The 20,920-nt window shown below is 38.1% G+C and overlaps 2 protein-coding genes across 2 annotated transcripts in view; both read right to left on the minus strand.

The window, feature by feature from the left end:
* LOC149075714 (uncharacterized) overlaps positions 1-3,645 on the minus strand; it is a 67,300-nt gene extending 63,655 nt beyond the window's left edge. Inside the window, exon 1 of the mRNA XM_089243223.1 lies at positions 3,430-3,645. Coding sequence (XP_089099349.1) covers positions 3,430-3,466 — 37 coding nt within the window. The 5' untranslated portion in view covers positions 3,467-3,645. The remainder of the gene's footprint in view (positions 1-3,429) is intronic.
* Positions 3,646-16,408: 12,763 nt separating this feature from the next.
* Positions 16,409-17,728, minus strand: LOC149075716 (uncharacterized protein F54H12.2-like). The gene has a single exon (XM_089242133.1). It carries the CDS (start codon positions 17,726-17,728, stop codon positions 16,409-16,411), a length of 1,320 nt encoding a protein of 439 aa, XP_089098259.1.
* Positions 17,729-20,920: the final 3,192 nt, after the last annotated feature.

Below are 20,920 nucleotides of genomic sequence, written 5' to 3' on the forward strand. Positions count from 1 at the left end.
TGTTTTTTCATTGATTATTTATTTTATTGATTCTGAAATTATTTATTTTATTGATTCTGAAATTATTTATTTTATTGATTCTGAAATTATTTATTTTATTGATTCTGAAATTATTTATTTTATTGATTCTGAAATTATTTATTTTATTGATTCTGAAATTATTTATTTTATTGATTCTGAAATTATTTATTTTATTGATTCTGAAATTATTTATTTTATTGATTCTGAAATTATTTATTTTATTGATTCTGAAATTATTTATTTTATTGATTCTGAAATTATTTATTTTATTGATTCTGAAATTATTTATTTTATTGATTCTGAAATAATTTTTTCATTGATTATTTATTTTATTGATTTTGAAATTATTTTTTCATTGATTATTTATTTTATTGATTCTGAAATTATTTTTTCATTAAATATGAATTTTCCTTGATTCTGAAATTATTTTTTCATTCAATATAACTTCCCGTCAATTATGAATTTTTTTTAATCAAATATAAATTTTTATAAATTCTGAAATATTTTTTTTTATGAAAGAAAATTAATTTTTCCATCAGTTCTAGGATTATTTTTTCACTTCCATTAAATATCAATATTCATTAATTCTGGAAATATTTTTCATCAATTAGGAATTTTCATGAACATCGAAATAAATTTTGCCACAAATTCTGAAATTTTTCTTTCATTAATTTTTTGTGATTGCGTAATTAAATATTCAGTAACTATGAAATCATTTCTCTTATGAATTCTGAAATGTTTTTTTGTTAATAGAAATTACTTCTTTCAGGAATTCTAGAACATTTTTTTTTTCATTATTTCTATAAACTCTGTAACTATGTGAGAATTTCGTCGGTGGGTCATTACTAAGAGCTTTGAGGGCCAACCCACATGTGGTCCACAGGCCATGCGCTGAAGACTTCTGATTCAGGTCAACCATTGGTGGCTCAATGTTACTCTTGATGTGTACATGTAGATATGGTACCACTAAACATTCACACGCAACACTGCAAACGCACCCAGACTGTTAGGTGCGCATACTCACACTTCTGGTACAACTCCATCTGTAGTAAATTGCCCATGGGGATACACCGGAGTTGAGCTCGGTTTGAAAGATTTAAAAAAAAAAGTAAATTCCAAGGCCGGTGTGTGTTGTTCAAGTGATCATAGTGACGGACTCGCATCGCCATATCCCGGGTTCGAACCCCACTGGCACAACAATGGTGGCCGACTGAAGGTTTTCTGTGGTTCCCAATTTCGAATTACGCATACGAGCCGATCCCCCCGTTAAAAAGTCTCGCCACAGATACCAACAGGCTTACAAACAAACGGTACAGATATTCAATCATTACACTTCACTCAAATCACTTCTGAAATATAGATGGCAACACTAGATCCGCACTTAGACTGTTAGGTACTCACTTTCGAACTCACACTTCCGACACAACTCACTAGGTAGTAAATTGCCCATGGCTATAGACCTGAGTTCTGCTCGGTTTGAAAGACAGAAAGAAGTAAATTCCTAGGCCTCGCACATCAAAAGAAAATTTTAGGACTCGCTCGGAACTTCCCGTGAATGGCCATTCAATGAATGAATTAACACGATTCGATTGTATATTTACGGAATCACGAATTCTGACATCGAAGGTCATCCCGAAAAAATGTTTATCATTTTTCTTCTTGCCCTAAAAGGGTTCACCAATGGTTCGTTCCGAATTGATTTCCGGTCTGCATTTGACTCGGCATGAAAAATTTATTGGTTTATTTTTTTCTGCCCATATATCAGCCTGAAGGTATTTCACCTCCTACAAAGTTTGTTTTCCTGATGATTACCCAATCAATACAAAATGAACGCGAAGGTAGAAGAAACCTGTAGAACTCGACAAGGCCGTTGCAGTAGGTAAACGAGTCTCCACCAGGTGTAATAAAAACATTGCTGAAGGCGACGCCCACCACTGCGGATATCAGAAAACCCGTTAATTAGTTTGGCGTATCATCTTTTATTTCATTCAGGTACTTGCGCATAAGTGTCATAGCTAACGACCATCAACAACAACCACCTGACAACTGTCCAGTAGTTGTCAAACTGTAAGGTACAGTACCTCCAACTATGTAACTGTAACTTTACTTCCCAGAAAGACAAGAAAATTTGAAGAATTTTTAAACCTCTTAATAATCATGTTTTTATTTAAGCAACTACGTTGATAGGAATAGAGCATGGGGAGCCTAGGGGCTATTTTGGGGAGACCGAAGATAGGTTCGTGTAAGTTTGGAAATCAGTAAAGGCTTGTGTAGATGTTTAAAAACCAAGGGAGGATTGTGTAGAATTTGAAGGAGCAGGAAAAACTTTTGCGGATTTTAAGAACTCAAGGGAGGGTCTTGTATGTATTGAGAGCTCAGGGTAGGCTCCTGTAGAGTTTAGGAGAACAAGAAAGGCTCCTGTAGAGTTTAGGAGAACAAGAAAGGCTCCTGTAGAGTTTAGGAGAACAAGAAAGGCTCCTGTAGAGTTTAGGAGAACAAGAAAGGCTCCTGTAGAGTTTAGGAGAACAAGAAAGGCTCCTGTAGAGTTTAGGAGAACAAGAAAGGCTCCTGTAGAGTTTAGGAGAACAAGAAAGGCTCCTGTAGAGTTTCAGAGATCCTCTGTCTAGAGCCTAAGACCATAGTTTACTAAACTTTTTGTTCCATCTTCCACTTCTTCAGAATTTTTTTTTTCTCATCGCCCCTATCTCAAGCAAGGATCCTATGACATAGGATCCTATGTTATACCTGTATCTTCTATCGCTTCCATGCAACTTACATCGCCCCTGAAGGGTGATAGAATTCTGAGGGGCTTGTACGTTTCATTGCCCCTCAGGGGACGATGTTGGCCACTTTGGGAAACACTGGTCTAAGAGATCAAAAAAGGCTTCTGCAGAGTCTAAGAGACCAAGAAAGGCTCAAAAAATTTTTAGGAGACCAGTGAAAACTGAATAAATTTTTTGGAAGACCAGGAAAGGCTCTATAAATATTTAGGAGGCCGAGATGTTTTGGAAGACAAGGGGAAGATTGTGTAGAATTTGAGAGCACGGATAAAAATCTTGTGGATTTTGAAGGCTCGGACAAGGCTCACGTAGATTTCTGTATCTCGGTACTTGTAGATTTCGAGAGCTCAGGGGGCGGTTCATACAGATAAAAAGAACTGAAACAAAATTGCAACAAGTTTTGAAATCCCCGAATTCATCCATTAACATACATGGTAAGAATATTTTACAATGAAGTATTTAAAAGATTCCGAACTGAATTCTCATACGTCTGATCCGACAAATCTTTACCACTCCAAGGGATTCATAATTCAATAATAAATGTAAATTATAATTTGCATTTCACAACACGTTCACGTGGAAAATAATTTCTATAGGTTCAGAAAAATAAATTTCTCGATAATCTTACCTGGAATCGTACTTGCAACCGAGAATGGACCAGTCATGGCCGTATCGAAATGATCATATTTTCCACAGGTGTGAGCGTGTGTGTATCATCAGATCAAAGATCCCGTAGTGATGATAGTGGTGGGCGAGACGACTACGACGAGGACGACGTTATATCTTCTGCAGGACTTCTCAGCAAATTTTGACCTCATGCTCGGCCGGCTGCCACCTCTCGAGTAACTGGTTCCACCAAAGAGGCAGTCCCACCTTGGCAGTCCCACTTAATGGCTGACTGTTTTCCGTGACGTCACGATTAGGCAACCAGCGTACGTACGCATGGTTCGTAATGTGCAAGTGGCGGTCTTTTGAGCCACAGCCAGCACCTTTTTTCTTCTTCTACCTACTATAATGCTACAACTTCTACTGCCTCCCCTTTCAGTAATAAGACGTTCCTTTAACCTTATACCATAACACAAAATCGTGTGACCCTCCCATCGACTTTTTCTCTCTCTCTCTCTCTCTTGAGAAAAGAAATAACCAGATTCTTGAGCATTCACGGAAGCGGGTTCGACACCAGCTTGTTTGGAAAAATAAAAGCATATAGGTTTTTTTTTATTTTGGTTTTGCGGATCGAAGCCATTACCTCACTTAATCATAGAGGGCTTTTTTTCCTTTCTCTTATACTGCATTCATTTTTCTCTTTGGTGTTTTTTTTTTTTTGCCTTAAACTTGTTAGAACAATGTCTGAGAATTGCGCTTTCTCTGAAGATTAATTGGGCCGAATTTCACCAATGTCCACGTTAAAAACTACTGGAGAAATTGTTGAAGTCGATTCCAGTTAGTCATCAATGACTTCACGTAGGAGTTCACACTGAATAGGAGCCTTAGGTTCAAATGTTTCCCCCCTGCTTCATCTCGTTTTGATGAAAGAAGCTCATCATCGTTTCAAATACAGGCTCATGGATCATTACTAAAAATTTTGCTTCTATTACACTCAACTAATCAGGACCAGCGTCTCAAATGAGCGGCAGAAGAATTCATTAAGACAGGTCCGCCGTAGCCATAAATTTAGTTCGGAGGGGGACCACTTTCATTTCGGGGGGACCAGACCCCCAGTCCCCCCCACCCCTCACTACGGCCTTGTATCAAATCATTTCCTTCTCAGAAGAAAAATATTCCCATCGTTTCACTTGCTGAACCAACCCATAGGATACCGTGTGGTGTCTACAACTTCTAACCCCAAATGGCGTGTTTACGGGGGGGGGGGGGGGGCCCAAAGCAGAATGTTTGGAGGTGGAAAAATTTGTATAAACCTCAATGAATCCGCCTATGCCCAGAGAGCAAGGGACTACGTCAGCGTGGGGTCAAAAAAGTGGCCTAGAGAGTTTGCAAGCACGAGAGTGAGCAAAAGAGAAACTTTGAGCGTGAGCAGGCACCACGGGCGTCGGAAATGTTTCGAACCTGTGGGTGCTCGTCTTGAGCGTTATATTGGAAATTACGATTTCTCAATCAATTCTGGGGGTGCTCAGACCCGTGCCACAAATTACCGTGGGTGCTCGAGCACCCCCGGCTCCGACGCCACTGGCAGGCACGTAAGCGACCTAAAGCGCAAGTATGTGAATGACCAAAAGAAAAGCATGTGTAAACATGTAACTGCAAATGTTCAAAAGAGTGACCTGTAAAGCAATTAACCATGCCAGTGAGTGACTAAAAGTGTGTGCAAAGATTTGAGTGACCAGAATAGTGTGCAAGGGTACAAAGACAAAAAAAAGAGTGGCCGAAACAGTGTGCAAGCATGTGAATGAACAAAACAGTCTGCGAGCATGTGAATGAATAAAAGAGTGGCATGGATAGTGTGTGAGCATGAGAGTGACCAAAACAGTGACTTAGAGAGTGTGTGAGCATGAGAGTGACCAAAACAGTGACTTAGAGACACAGGTGTACATGGAGAAGTGGGTTATAGCACAGGGTTACAAATTCGAGGAAAGAGTAGTCAACAAAATTAGACTGAGAGAAGGGCGGCAAAATTCGTGTACCCATAGTAGAGCCATAAATGCATCTCTGCTAATACCTCCCCTTCCCGTGTGTTTTAAGCTCCCCCCCCCCTCAAAGGGTGATACACCCACTTTGGGAAAAAGTTCTAGAGCAGTGTTCCCTAATCTTTTTTCGTCCATGGCTCCTTCGAACCGTATTTTCTCCTTGCGGCCTCTGTTTGATCCAGCCTCTCCGTCATCAAAGAGTGTGAGAGAAAGAGAGACTCTTTTTCATTACTGATTTCGCCTTTTGAAAAACTTATAGTGAAAATGTTTTGTATATAAGCGCGATCAATCATACACCAGACCCCTATGTTATACTGCTTTACCTTCTCTTCTTTTTCTTTCCAAACCAAGCACGACTCCGGTCCATCGCCATGGACAATTTACTATGGAGTGAGTTGAGCCGGAAGTGTGCATGTGCGTACCTAATAGTCTGAGTACGTATCTTGTGTTATGCTTGAATTTTTTGTCATCTATACTTCGGAAGTGAAGTGATGAAGTGCAGTGATTGAGTATTTGTACCGTTGTAAGCCTGTTGCTCTCTTTGGCGAGACTTTTTAACGGAGAGAGAGAGAGAGATCGTCTCTCGCATTCACTTCTACCTAACCGTACATGTACATCGTAAACATTCCTCCGCGGAATTTCCAACGAATTGGTTGCATGCAGGAACGCTTTTTGTGTATGTGTACATATGTGTGACCCTAAGGTACTTATGTTTTCAGAGTTGTGCTTGTTTCGTTTTATACTGATGCCATCTGTCTTCCGCATTTTCAAGTGAAAAATGCGAAATGGCTGAATTTGTCATTTTCAAACCCTGGGCTAGAGTTCAGTGAGGTTCTATGAGCGACCGTACCAACAGCATGAGCGTCCGGGTAAGGTAATATTCTGTGGCATAGTGCTAAGCTGGACGTAAGAGCTTACATACTTGATCTCGAAAAGCACAATACCAGATCTCAACATGCTAAGCCCTGTTGACATGAGTGTTTCCCCCCCCCCAGTCTATACTTGGATATGCCCATGTGTTAATATGGATATATTCTGAATGTATTCACCAATTTTCCCATCACTTAAAAGCTTCATTTTTTGACATAAAATTTTTTACAGCTCTGTAGATCCTTTATATTTGCAAAATTGTGTTGTAATGAATATAAATATTCATCTCACAAATTTGTCATGTTAAACTTTTCATCCCATGAAATACATTTTAAAGCACTGCATTTCTAGCCAAGAATTATTTAAGCAATACAAGATTAATCGAAAGACTGGTTATTTGTGGGGATGAAGATTACAAGGAAGAAAATTCATCACTGCCCCCACGGGGACTCGAACCCTGGTCTCTCGCTTGCCGGACGAGTGCTCTACCATCTAAGCTATGGAAGCAGATAGAATATTTAAACCTTGGAGCGTATATATATGTTGAAAGGCACCGTACATGGACGGCGTCAACAATCAACTAATAGCTCGTGAATGAATAACCAGACAAATAACCAGTCTTTCGATTAATCTTGTATTGACAAGTGGAGAGGACGTTTCTATATGTGTATTTAAGCAATATTTGGCCATTTCCGAAAATTGGCAATATTTTTGGCGAGAATTGTCGATGCTCCGCAATCAAATTTTCCGTATTTTTATCGATCAAATTTTGTCATCATATTTGCACAGCATATTGTTGCAGCATTATATTTTTGGTCAGAAAAAGGTCTTTAAAACGACAATCCTAGTTGTAATGAAACCTCGATTATAACGACAAAATTTCATGGAATCTTCGGTGTCGTTATAACAGAGTTTGGAAATATCTCATGGAATTTACTCACCCTGAGGGATTAACTTACCTTTAACAACGGATAAATTTGCTATTCTGTGATCATGAATAGCAAAAGGTAATCACAAGGAATCCAGTCAATCAGAACATTCGTGTTCCATGTCAGACCAAAAAATAAATTAGAACAGTATTAAACAGAATTGGCATTGCAAGTTCGGAATCTGTGTGGGGGATTCGAGATAATATAAACAGTACTTTAGAGTAGGTTTTCGATCAATCATGTAAATACTAACCTATAATCAGGTTTCCACCGGTGATGAATACCATAGTGATGATGATTGCGATTCCACGAAATCAAATAATGATAAACCAAAACACGAACCTACTGCTTTTTCAACCGCGACCGCATGAACGAGGATACTTATCACGTCATGTCGGTATTTACTCTGCGTGGTATACTAGGCTACAATCGGAACACACAAAAATGGCTTATGAAATTCTAATAACCCATAGAAACAATAACACGATGCGATTCTCCAGATCTTTCTTTTTTTTGCATGTACCTGAAAACAAAGAAACGCCGCGTGTTTTCTTTTCTTGTGATTCGTGAGTGCCAATTTTACTGGTTAATCGAAAATGCGTAAAATGTCGATAACCCTTAAGAACAAGAAGAAAATAATGGAAGAATCGTATGCACCTGTACGTGGGATGAACTAAAAAAACTGAAAACAAAAAAATGGAAATTAGGGTGTGTGTTGAACGCTTATATACGTACTAACTTCTCTGGTTTTGGTCTGTTGTGTTTGGGACACAGCGAAAAAATGACTGGTTTTTCCCTTTCATCTTAAAACACACCGAGTGGGATGGACGGATGTCTTGTCAATAGCCCCCCCCCCCCAAGAGAAAAGAAGCTAATACTTACATATTCATATAAATATATTAATTCGTTCCGTGGGCGCAAAAGGAGACGCGCCAAAAAATAGAAATAATTCTGACGTTTCCATTTCTATATATGCATGGACTCTCCTCTTTTGTCTTGTCTGAAACGATTCTCTTGAGAATCAGCGTGTCATGGTTGTAATTTTGGCTTTTGATCTTGGTCCACATTCACGGGATGAGTCACTAAGCTAAGCTATATCCTCTAGAATAGCCAAGAATATCCTTATCAAGTCGCCTTAAGCTAAGCTATACTGTTTTGCGTACTGTGGCGGGAGGGACGAATTGCGTTAAGTTCGTTTTATCGCCCTTATTTTGCGAGACTGATGGGGTACTTTGGGAAAGGCGATCCGCGCCTGAGCGGAGGCAGGCATCTTCAGCTGTGAATGAAGTGGAGGCAGTTATCTTCAGCTGCAAATGGAGCTTAGGCAGACATCTTCAAATTCGAATGAAGTGAAGGCAGTTATCTTCAAATTCGAATGAAGTGAAGGCAGTTATCTTCAAATTCGAATGAAGTGAAGGCAGTTATCTTCAAATTCGAATGAAGTGAAGACAGTTATCTTCAAATTCGAATGAAGTGAAGACAGTTATCTTCAAATTCGAATGAAGTGAAGACAGTTATCTTCACACACGCATCTGTGAACTAAGCGAAGACAGACATCTTCAGCCATAGGCATCGGAGCCTAGGGGATGAGATCATTTGAGCCCCCCCCCCCATCCAATAAAATTAATGAATATATAATGGGCCAACCCTTCCTCCTCCTCCCGAGCACGTGTTTGAGTTCTGCCATGTCATATTATGATTCTGGAATGATATACAGTAAAACAAGGGTTACCAGACGCCCTTCTTTTTGATGTCATTTGCAGCGTCCTCCTTACGTTTCGGAAAATTCACCCCTTTGCCCTCCTTTCTGGGAAAATTCACCCTTTTGCCCTCCTTTCTGGGAAAATTATTGTTGTGGACAGTTTTATTAATCAGAATAGGGGGTGCTATTGCTATCTGTCGTGGAAATTGGGAGGAGAGGCATTAATAAGGGTGCGTCAGCAAGCGTCCTCTTTTCTCAGTTTTCGAATCTAGGAACCCTACTAAAACCCCTCCTAAGGGACACCCCTAGTTTTAAATGTCTTTGAGAGGGATTCCTTGTGCTTCGCGAACCCAATGTGCCCCCTCTAAAGGTTGACGCCAGTGCTCGTGACCAGGGTGCAGTGTATTTAAATGTGGTAGGTCTTCTCATGGTGCATCCTGGGTAACGCATATTCTACCACCCGTCATTGTACCACTTGATCGATGTTTGGCGCAGCATAACCTTGATAGTCCTTGCATCAATAAAAAACAAACTCCGAAGGTGCATCTGCATCCTCGAATAGTTAATTGCGCATATCGCAGTGTAAATCCGTCAGAAAAATATGATACCTTTGGTGAAGTGCTGTTGTGTACTCTCTAAAAAACATCCTCGACAGCACATTCCATGATCAAAAATGCTTACTTAGATCTCTTATATCACCTCTTAAAGTTTGTCCCATGAATTCGAAATCCCTCTGTATTGCATATGAGAGTAATTTCGTCATAATAATGAAATTACTACTCTCAACATCAATGAACTAGAACCCCTCCCGACCTATCAAATGAAACCATTACAATTCTTCGATTGAAATTAGTGACCGGATATGATTAATTGTGTCATGTAAAAAAACAATATATGACATGCTATTAGTTAATATTTTAGGAACAATAATATATTGGTTAAATTATCAAGTTTGCCTCAAAATTTTAACAGTTGTTATTTATTCGTCGTAAAACAACATTAGTGAAATTGGCAAAATGTATCCATTTACTCTTTCTATGATTATAATAAAAAAACAATACAACCTACTCCATGAGATCCATGCCCCCCCCCCACCCGCAGTATGACTCCTATGCTTAGATCTTTGGTGGAGCAACAGGTCATACTCTTCGCGGGGCCCTCTATTATGTAGTGTGAAAAAGAAAAAAAAAAGGATCACATCTGAAGAGAATCATCTCGTTCCCTCAGGCAGGAGCCCTGCGAGATCCACTCCCTTTGTGAGGGCCGTGCAGAGACCTCAGTTGAATAGCAGCTTCCACGATAAGATCTGGCACAAGGCTTTGTGATAATTAGAGCCCGGATTATATGCACTAAAAAAGTGGCAAAGTATGCTCTAAAAATATGCAAATATGCACTTAAGAATGAAAAAATATGCACTTAAGAATGAAAAAATATGCACTTATAAATGAAAAAATATGCACTTAAAATACAAAATGTGCACTTAAAATGCCAAAATATGCATTGAAAATTCCTAAATATGCATTGAAAATTCCTAAATATGCATTGAAAATTCCTAAATATGCATTGAAAATTCCTAAATATGCATTGAAAATTCCTGAATATGCATTAAACACCCCAAAATATGCATTAGAAACCTTGAAAAAGTCAAAAATTCCGAAATTTGTATAAAAATGAGAAAATATGCATTAAAAATAACCATGCAAAAAAAAGCAAATGTGTTTTTAAAATTCATCTTTTCTGTTTCTTAATATGTATTTCATTTACGAAAAATATATATCCCCCTCATATATATGTACCCGCATAAGCAAATAACTTCTACATATTTTTTATTTAGGCATTTTTTAATTTTCAGTTTGTTGTAGCTGCTCAATACCAAAATAGCAGTAACAAAAGAATGTTAACCACCATTTCTAAAAACAATTTAACACTTTGACATATCTCTAGAAATAGCCTAACAATAAAACGGTTAATATTTGTAAAATACTTTATAAATATGTATTAATTCACTAAATTTCGCCTGCGGGAAAAAAATCGATGTTATGAAAATATTATGAACAATATTTATTTGGAAAATTAAAAAAAAATCGAGTGAGCTTAAATAAATCTTCAAAATATGCACTTATACTGAAAATTCTTTGATTTTATGCATTTATATGCATTAATGCTAAAAAAAGGCCAAAACATGCAATATCCGGGCTCTAGTGATAATAAATATGTAAATTAAGAGGTGCTGCCAAGGTCCTCTTCCATTTTGTCCTAGGGGCTATGATGTTGTCGGAACGGCATGAACGCCAGGGTCTCTGCCACCGGACTTATCCCGTTGCCGAGATCTCTTCCAGCCCAGCTTCGTGGCAGAGTCTGGAACAAAGTGAGTGCACCTAACAGTCTGAGTGTGTAGCTAGTGTTGTGTATATTTCAGTGTTGCCATCTATACTTCAAATTGTGAGTGAAGTGTAATGATTGAATATTTGTAACGTTGTAGGACTGTTGCTCTCTGTGACGAGACTTTTTAACGGGGAGATCGGCTCGCATTCGCGCGTTGAAGTTGGAAACCACAGAAAACCAACTTCAGCCGACCACCACTGTGGGGTTCGAACCCGGATCCTCGCATCGCGAGTCCGTCACTATGACCACTCGACCACCACAGCGGCTGTCGGAACGGCAGTAGGGACACACTTTTCTTGTGATTAAATATTCAAAAATTTGTTTGAGTTCTGTAGAACAGCCTCATTATCATCGAAGGTTCCGCGGAAACTTTAGTTGGAAAAATCCTGATATAGAGAACAGATTATAGGAATATATACAGAAATAGACAGAACATTCCGGAGCCGAAACAGCACCATTTTAGAGCGACTTCTAGTATGGTGTTGGCTTAAAAGAGATATTTGTTGGAAGATGAACAGGAAATATCCAACACAATCAACTTATATGATGGGGGGGGGGGGGGCATTCGACTAAAGAAAGGAAACTAAATTGGAAAAAAATGTTGCTAAAGAGAGGAGGTGTGTTGAGATGAATTAAGTACCGAATAGTAAAGAGTTTTGAATAGCATTTCAACACTGCGAAGTATTCCATTTTCCTGTGCTTTTTTTATTTACTCGCGCTTTCCCTTCAAAATTATTTCGATGTGTAAAAATTCGCGACAGTGAAAGCACCGTCATAATAAATCTGTCTTAGAAAATGCCGCCTCATGCCTGGCGCCGGCCCTGTGCCAATGCTAAAAAAATCTAAGTTCTACATAATAAGGCCTCTAAAAAATTCACGAATAAACATACTAAAACAGTATCGAAAAATAGGAATTTTTGACAGAAAAAATTGAAAAAACTAATTTTTACAAAAGAAAGGGTTTGAAAATATGCAAAAAAAAAATTATGACATTTCGCCTGAACTTCCGGGTTCTACTAATTACTATCGTCACTAGAAATAATGAATGTAAATAGCCTCTTAATGGCCTGCTGTGAAAAATGATGGCTTAAATCAGTGATTCCCAACGTGGGCGTTAACTCCCGCTGGAGGGCGATGAAATGTTCCAAGGGAGGCAAGGACGTAGCGAGGGAGGGGATTTGGGGGTCTGGTCGTCGTCCCCCGAAATGTGAGAAAATGAGCGAAAAAAGTGATAAAGATGGCCAAATCTATTGTTCTATCACTTTGGTCCCCCCCCCCCCTGAAATTTCTGGCTACGCCCCTGCAGAGGGGCGGTAGAAGCTACGAGTTTAACACAGGATCCTATGAGTTCGATTGCGTTGGGGGCCGATGGGGGAAAAAATTTCTGTAGAAGGGGGCGATGTGTGTGGGACAAAAAAAGTATGGGAAACTATGGCTTAAATAATGATAAAAAGAAAATCAATTTAATAACACTAATTTTACTTAGTCGCGGGCCTCACAGAATCACCTCACGGACCAGCTGTTGGTCACCCTTGGTTTATAATGATTCTGGAAGGAATTATTTTTTCTGCAATTACATTATGACTTAGGAATGTCATCAGATTCTAGAATGATATATTATGATCCTGAAATGCCATATTTTTTATGATTCTGGAATGACATTTTATGATTCTGGAATCATTTGATCATTTTTGTCGCACCACTTTCTGCACACGTGGGCTAATTAGACCGGGACCTGCAATTTATTGCAGATTCCGAACGGCAGTCTTTTTTATACTCACCGAGAGATTGGTGCACTAACCCGTCGATGTGGGACTCCCTGCGGTAGCAATCTTTTTCTGTGGTCAGATTCTAGAATCCCTAATCATGAATCCAGAATCAATCATAACGGTTCTGGAATCAATCATAACGGTTCTGGAATCAATCATAACGGTTCTGGAATCAATCATAACGGTTCTGGAATCAATCATAATGGTTCTGGAATCAATTATAATGAGTCTGGAATGGTATATCATGATGCTGGATCACTTATGATGATTCTTGAATAAAAAAATGATTCTGGAATCACTCAATATGAGTCTGGAATGGCATATTATGATTCCCGAAACACGAATGATTCTTGAACGGCATATTATGATTCTGGAATCAATTATATGATTTTGGAATCAATTATATGATTTTGGAATCAATTATATGATTTTGGAATCAATTATATGATTTTGGAATGGCATATTAGGATTCTGGAAGGAATCATTTACAATGAGTCTAAATGACAAATGGCATATTATGATTATTGCATGCCATATTATGAATCTGGAATGAAATTTTTTTTTCCCTGCAATGACATTAGGATTCAGGAAAGTCATCAGATTCTGGAATGGCATATTATAATTCTGGAATCAATCATAATATGGTTCTGGAATCACTTATAATAAGTCGGTAATGCCATGTTATGATTCTGGAATAATTACTATCCGGAAGAACATTATGATTATAGTATAATTATGATCTGGAAGTACATTATGATTATGGAAAAATTATGGTCTAGAATGACATTATGATTCTAGAATCACTTATAATGAGTCTGGAATGACATATTCCAGAATTTTTTGGACATTCCGAAATCAACTATAATGATTCTGGAATTGCTTATGATTCTGGGGAATCAATTATATAAGATGTTGTTGTTCTCAAATTACTTTTCACATTATTTTCGAAAAATTTCATTAATTTTGCAATTATTTTTATCCCCGATTCCGAATTTTGATTAATTTTTAAATTACTTTCTCCGGTAAATTCCGAAATTTTATTGGTTTAAAAACTTTTACATGCATTATTTCTGAATTTCATTAAATCTGAAATCACTTTTCGCATTATAATTTTAAATTCAATTCATACTGGAATTAATGGTTTCTTTAATTCTGAATTTACGTTGCTTCTGAAATTATCTTTCGCAGCAATTTTAAATTTTTATTAATTCATAAAAATACTTTATGCATCAATTCTTAAATTTCTTCTTGCATTTGTTCTGAATTTCATTATTTCTGAAATAAAATTTTTCGCATTAAATTCCGAAATTTCATGCCTCTGAAATTATTTTTTCCATCAGTTTTGAATGACCACTTTCATCAATTTTAAATTTTCATTAGTTCTGAAATAATTTCTTACATAAATTCAGAGTTATCATCTGTTCTCAAATTACTTTTCGTATTTGTTGAATAGTTTCATCGGATTTCCGTTAATTATGAAATTACTTTTTGAAACTAATTCTGAATTTTTATTGATTCCTAAATAGTCTGGCATGAATTTTGAAATTCCATTAATTCTTAAATTACTTCTCGCATTAACTCTGAATTTCATTATTTCTGAATTTAATTTTTGTATTTTGCTTCTGAAATTACTTTTCAATTTTAGATTGCTACTTTCATCAATTTTAAATTTTCATTTGTTCTAAAATAATTATGAACGTTGTAAATAAAAATAAATGAATTTCCGAATTCCATTAATCCTGAAATTATTATTTTTTATCAATTGCAATCCCATTCGCCCCGAAATTACTCTTTTTCATCAATTCTTGATTTCCATTAATCCTCAAATTACTTTTTTCATCAATTCAGAATTTACACTAATTCTGAAATTTCAATTGTGTCTTTGAAATTAATTTTTTTAAATAAAAATTTAAACTAAATATTTCGTAAATTTCAGATTTTCCATTGATTCTGAAATAATTTCTTACATAAATTTAGAACTTTCATTCGTTCTCAAATTACTTGTCACATTAATTTCCGAACTTCCATTAATTCTAAAATAACTTTTGTCATGAACTCTGTAATTTTACAGAATCTTAAATTGCTTCTGGGAGTAGTATTGGCAGCGCTTGACCGCGATAATGTCAATTTCCGCCACCAGATGGCGCCACCGGAAATGTTTTCGCGCGTTTTTTTTTCTTTTTTAGCCGGACTTCGAACCAGATTACCTGTCCGATATATTTTCAAAATGGCGGTATTTTTTTTTTATGCCACTGTCGAGACGTTATCTTGACCATGGGATGTTGTCTGTGGTTATCAACTAATTCCCGATAATTACTATACGCTCTTTGGAGTTCAAATCCAAAGTAAAACTAAAAGGGGTCATAGCGTTATCTTGACCATGGGATGTTGTCTGTGGTTATCAACTAATTCCCGATAATTACTATACGCTCTTTGGAGTTCAAATCCAAAGTAAAACTAAAAGGGGTCATAGCGTTATCTTGACCATGGGATGTTGTCTGTGATTATCAACTAATTCCCGATAATTACTATACGCTCTTTGGAGTTCAAAACCAAAGTAAAACTAAAAGGGGCGGGGCCTTACTCGTCGAAAAAGTCGATACGAATCGACTTTTTTCAAGTCGATTCGTATTTCAGATTTGATTAAGGAGGCTGAACGAGGATTTATGCAAACACCCTATTCCCTCATGTATAACCCTTATTAGCCTTTTATCGATCTTTATTCATTGTATAATCATTATTTATCGCATTTAATAAATGTTTTCTTATTTTCAATTGGTTGTGTTTCATTTGGGTACTGTTTTTAAATAACCAACGCTAGACAATTTTTTAGACTAAATACTTTATTTCTTGAATAATAATCGTACAGCAAAATTTTTCTTTACATATTGATAAACAGCAAAATCATTTCCTTTTCTGTTTAGTTTCTTAACAATACTTTCTAAAGCTACATTTCTACTTCTCTGTATAACGAAGAACACAGTGTATTGTCCACATACATTGGAGGTAGGTGATTGTAGAGGAGTCGAGTTCCATAAAATGTTTTTATATCTTCTTGTAAATGATGCAATTTCTTTTCCGTAAGTCTCTGGCTTCTGTCCGTATGAATCGAAAAATTCCAAGGTGTTCTTGTCCGGAATGTTGATTGCCATCCAGTGCGAACCAGGTTGTGTGTGCTTATCCGCGTTCACAACTAAAGACGCCGGATAGGTTTGAATATGCACAGGTAGCATGTCGCATGGAAACACATCGATGAAGTATGGTGTTTCGCGTTCTAAAATTGTTTTTATTTGAGATGAGTACATATTTAACTGCTGAAATCGTAGAGGATGTTTCGTGCCTGATTTATTTCTATGACGTTGTCGAACTCCAAGTAGACAATGACTGAAACCGGTTGGACGAGCGGAGCTTTAAACTTTGTTTCCAGTCGTAGGTTGCCGTGTCTGATCAAATTGAAATGATCGCCTTGGCAGAGATCGGCGCTCAGATCAAAGGCGTAGATAGCGTATCCCAATGGAAACTCACTTCTAGAGATATCTATACCCCTGTCTTGACAGGCTTTTTCAGTCCCTAAAAACAAACTATGATACGCTCGGACATATAATCCTTGATCATATTGGGGCTCTAGAGGCTTGAAAGGAACTGGCTGTCCGTCAGTATACGTGGCTATGAAGTTAAGGTCGTAATGTTTAAACTCGAACGGCGATTTGCTATACGATCCCGAAAAAGCGTCGTTGTCTATTATTCCGACTACTACCCTTTTGGGTAGTTGTCCAACGACGACACTGTCTTGAACCCACGACATGCTTCCCTGATGTAGCGAGTAAACTTTACACACTACTCTGTCTATCGGATACTTGGCTGAAGTATGACTTAGAGCTTTCGCATGTCCTACAAGCACACCAGGAGACACTTTGACGTGCCTTATGTATAAACATGCGTCACGGAGAACAACTCTGAAGTTTGCACTTTTGTCTGGCGAAAGCAGACAGAATTCTGACTTGCTACGAATCATCTTTATTCTTAGGGAAACGAGATTCAGCAAGAGTCGCTGTTGACAAAATATGTCCCCGTGAATCGAACCAATCATGTCGACGGTCTTACTTTCTTCGATGAACGCCGCTCGCTGTATTAAACCCTCATTGGGGTCCTTTGACGTAGGGTCCACATCACTCATTTTTCCGGCAGTGTCTTTATAAAAGAGTTCAGTTGTCAGTTGGCTGGTTTTGCTTTCGTTACCGTGGTTCAAGAGTTTTTCTATCATAGCTCGGTAGGGGTACGTGTTACTGGAAGATGATATCAGACGGTCATTCACAGAAACATCAACCTGGGAAAACATGGATTGCAAGAAAAGGTTCACGGGTGCGACTTTACTCTCTTTATCAAGAAAAGACCCATCACCTTTCACGACCTTAGCTTTCACGTGAATTAACGTTTGAGAGAGATCCAGATACTCATCACCACTTCCTCCAATGTTAAATTCCAGAGGGCCTCCATCGGAGACGTTTGAAAGCGGGTAATAGGTGACCCATTTTCCGCTTTCTATGGTAGTTTGTGTTCCGGGTAGAGTGAAAAGGTTGAGTTCAGATTTTGCCAGTTGAGGAGAATCCTTCAAGAGAAAAGCCATCACGGATCGAAAATATCGTGTGTGTTCCCGCTGGGTCGTTTGGCTAAAATGATGCGTTTCGCCTTCTTGCGTTTCCTTTTATGTCCCGCTCCAAACATGGACCGAGTTTTGGCCACTGCTTTTCCTGTCAGTATCTTTCCAGCTTCACCCATTCGTCTTTTCGCTGCTCTTTTAACGTTTTCACCTTTCATTACGTCATCAACTATATCAGCGCCAGAGCGTAAAATCTGTCTACCAACAGTTTTAGCACTCTTTTTAAGAAAAGGCATGGCTACTCTAAAAAGACTTCCGAATATACTACCTAGACCGTATCCTCTCTGCATTACAGCACCCGAATAATACGGCAGGCCTTGTCCGGCTTGTTGGACATAGTAGTCCTCAAACTGTTTAGTGCAACAATGGTATGGAACCTTCATCTTTCGTATCTAGTTCGTAAATGACAACGGATCGATAAGACCAGTGTTTTTATAAGAACTGTCTCATGCGGAAGTGAAGAATCAGAATCGACTTTCCTCTACTGAAAGGTATGTGATTTCCCGAACTATCTCGAATTTCTATCTCTATAGTCTGGAATTCTTTTCGAGCTATAGGGAGATAGTGAGGTCTATCATAATGAGAGCTTATAACCTCGTTATCTTTTCCTTTCACGCGAACGACTCTCAGTAGAGGAGCTTGCACATCTCCCACAACCTGCGGCTGCACAATATCGGAATAGATGTACAAAACTGGAAAAAACACGTTTGTGTCAGCAACGTAAGGACTTTCGGTAGTTTCTTCGATCAGCGTTGGCTCGAATCCCAGTAGCTCAGCAATGCCAGTTTTTAACAGAAGTTTTGCCCCATCTTTTAGTGTTATTTTCACTTTCCTGGTGTTTTCATTGTAATTGAACAATATTTTGTTTCTTAAGGCTGGTATCTTCAAGCCGTTCAAGAGATCTGGAACTGTTTCGTAATATCCGACTGGTACGTTTCTTCCCTGCAATTTATCATCACCAAGATCGAACCCGAACAGATTATTTTTTTCGGTTATGTTGTACCACGTGTGAGAATAAACAATCTCCGAAAGCGCACATTCCCATTCGCCAGTCAAACTTATTGGAAATGGCAATCTTGTGACAAAATGAGATATAGTATTTTCAGGATAGTATGACCCTGAACTGTCGCTGGGAAGTGTTACATAGAACGACATCTTGTTGAATGACCGATAATTGTGTGAACACTGTCACTTATATGCGCTTGAGATGACTAACCCATACGTTGAACTTGCTGTCGTAGCCTTTAAATTTTACGTAATACTCCATCCTACCTCTTACCTTGCGTCTCTTTAGAATTTTTTTCTACTTGATAATACTCGCTCGGCTTCACTTTCTGCAATTCAGATTCGTGAAAATTACCCTGGACAATCTCACCGTCAGAGTCGCTTATCCTGTATACAGGAGGAAAGCGCTCGAGTCTCTCTTTAACAGTGAAAATTTCACGAGTCCAATTATGTTCATATCCTTTCTCGAAAACCATTTTAGCGCGACTTATGCGGACCGTATCTCCAATGTCACACTTGAACTTTGTCTTCACGGGTTTCAAGATATCCTTATACAGTTCATTCCAAACGACCGATTGATTCTCTTCAGTAACAAGAACGGGTTTAGTCTTTAGACTGCAGTGCCATGTGTTGTTGTAACTATGTATTAGTTCGCTTAACACGTCTATGTATTTGTGCGTATTTTTATGTGTGAAATATTTGAACATTTTCTGTTTAAGAGTTCTGTTGAACCTCTCGACAACAGAGGCTTTTTTTCTCGCTTTCTGTTGAAAAATGCATGACATTCATCGATTTTAGATAAGCTTGTAGAGTTTTATTTTTGAACTCTGTACCTTTATCAGTCTGCAAATACTTGCATACGCGGTCTCTCAAAATTTTTCTGAACGCTTGCAACTTCTTTTACAGTTATATCTTTCAATGGTATGGCCCATGAGAACTTTGATAAAACATCGATGCAGGTAAGTATGTATTTGATACCTTTGTTTTCCTTCTTCAGGGCCTGCATGTCTACCAAATCGGCTTGAAATTGCTCGTTTATACCACCCACTATCACCCGATTTCTCTTAAAATTCTTTCTGGATGGTTTGTGCAATGTATATGCTTCGTTACCCTGCAATAATTCTTTGACATCTTTCAAAGTTACGTTTTTTCCGGTTTCTCTAAGACGCCTGTGAAACGCGTTGATTCCGCCGAAACTGGCCGGTTCGGAGGGACTTGTATATTTGTCCATATTTTTTCAAAATCGGATATTCTCTTCCTAAATCTTATCGCATCCTCGAGCCAAAACCCTCTTCTATCCTCGCCTCCAACTACGAATATTGATACGTTATCGCTAAAACACACCTGTTTCTTAGCCCTGTTCATTAGCAAATGAGAGTATAATTATATCGTGTGAGAATATATACTAGAAAAAATAACACAGGTTTTTAAATTTTCATATTCTTTATTGCTTCTGAAAAAAGTTACAGGCATAACCATTGAGGAGACATTATTTGTTCAACGGAATTTTTAAATGCTTCGTTTCCTCTAGGTACTTTCCCAAATTTCTTCTTTCTCAGATTATGTCTTATGAGTTCCACGATATTGGTTCCCGGGACCACAACGCCATCTTGAACAAGTTCGCCGTCCTCATTCCAAAACAGCTGTCTGTTGTTCACTTTCATGGTGTCAACCAGTTCTCTAGCTCTTTTCTTGTGACTCGGAGCGGCTTTTCGTATGATCATGTTCTCGAAATCGGGTCTTATATCATCTTCTTTCTTTTCCCCTAAAATTTCAGTATTCGAATTTTCTGTGAGCGCTAGGTACCTTTGCAATACCTGCAAATACTGTTTCGCTTTTTCATCGTCTCTCAGACCTTTTCTCTTGAGGACAATGTTGATATCACCATCTAACTTGCTTAGCTGTTGTTCTACAGCGTTCAAATGTCTATCTGCCGGAACGATGACGTATTTTTTAGCGTGCTCCATTTATGAGTGAGGAGATAACGGATATTGCGGCTGGTAAAAGTAGACTGAGAAAACCGTCACCTCTCTGGACTAAAATACGCCGTTTTTTATATAGTGGGAGATTCTTCTTAGACAAATTTCTCAGACTCCTCTTATGACGACTGAGTTTCGCTTTCTGAGATTTCGTGACGGGAACGTTGCCTTTTAA

This window comes from Pholcus phalangioides, unplaced genomic scaffold (genome assembly GCF_987345545.1).
Source record: "Pholcus phalangioides strain wild (caught in Gottingen) unplaced genomic scaffold, Ppha-v1.0 ptg000015l_1, whole genome shotgun sequence".
In the NCBI taxonomy this organism is placed as follows: domain Eukaryota; kingdom Metazoa; phylum Arthropoda; class Arachnida; order Araneae; family Pholcidae; genus Pholcus; species Pholcus phalangioides.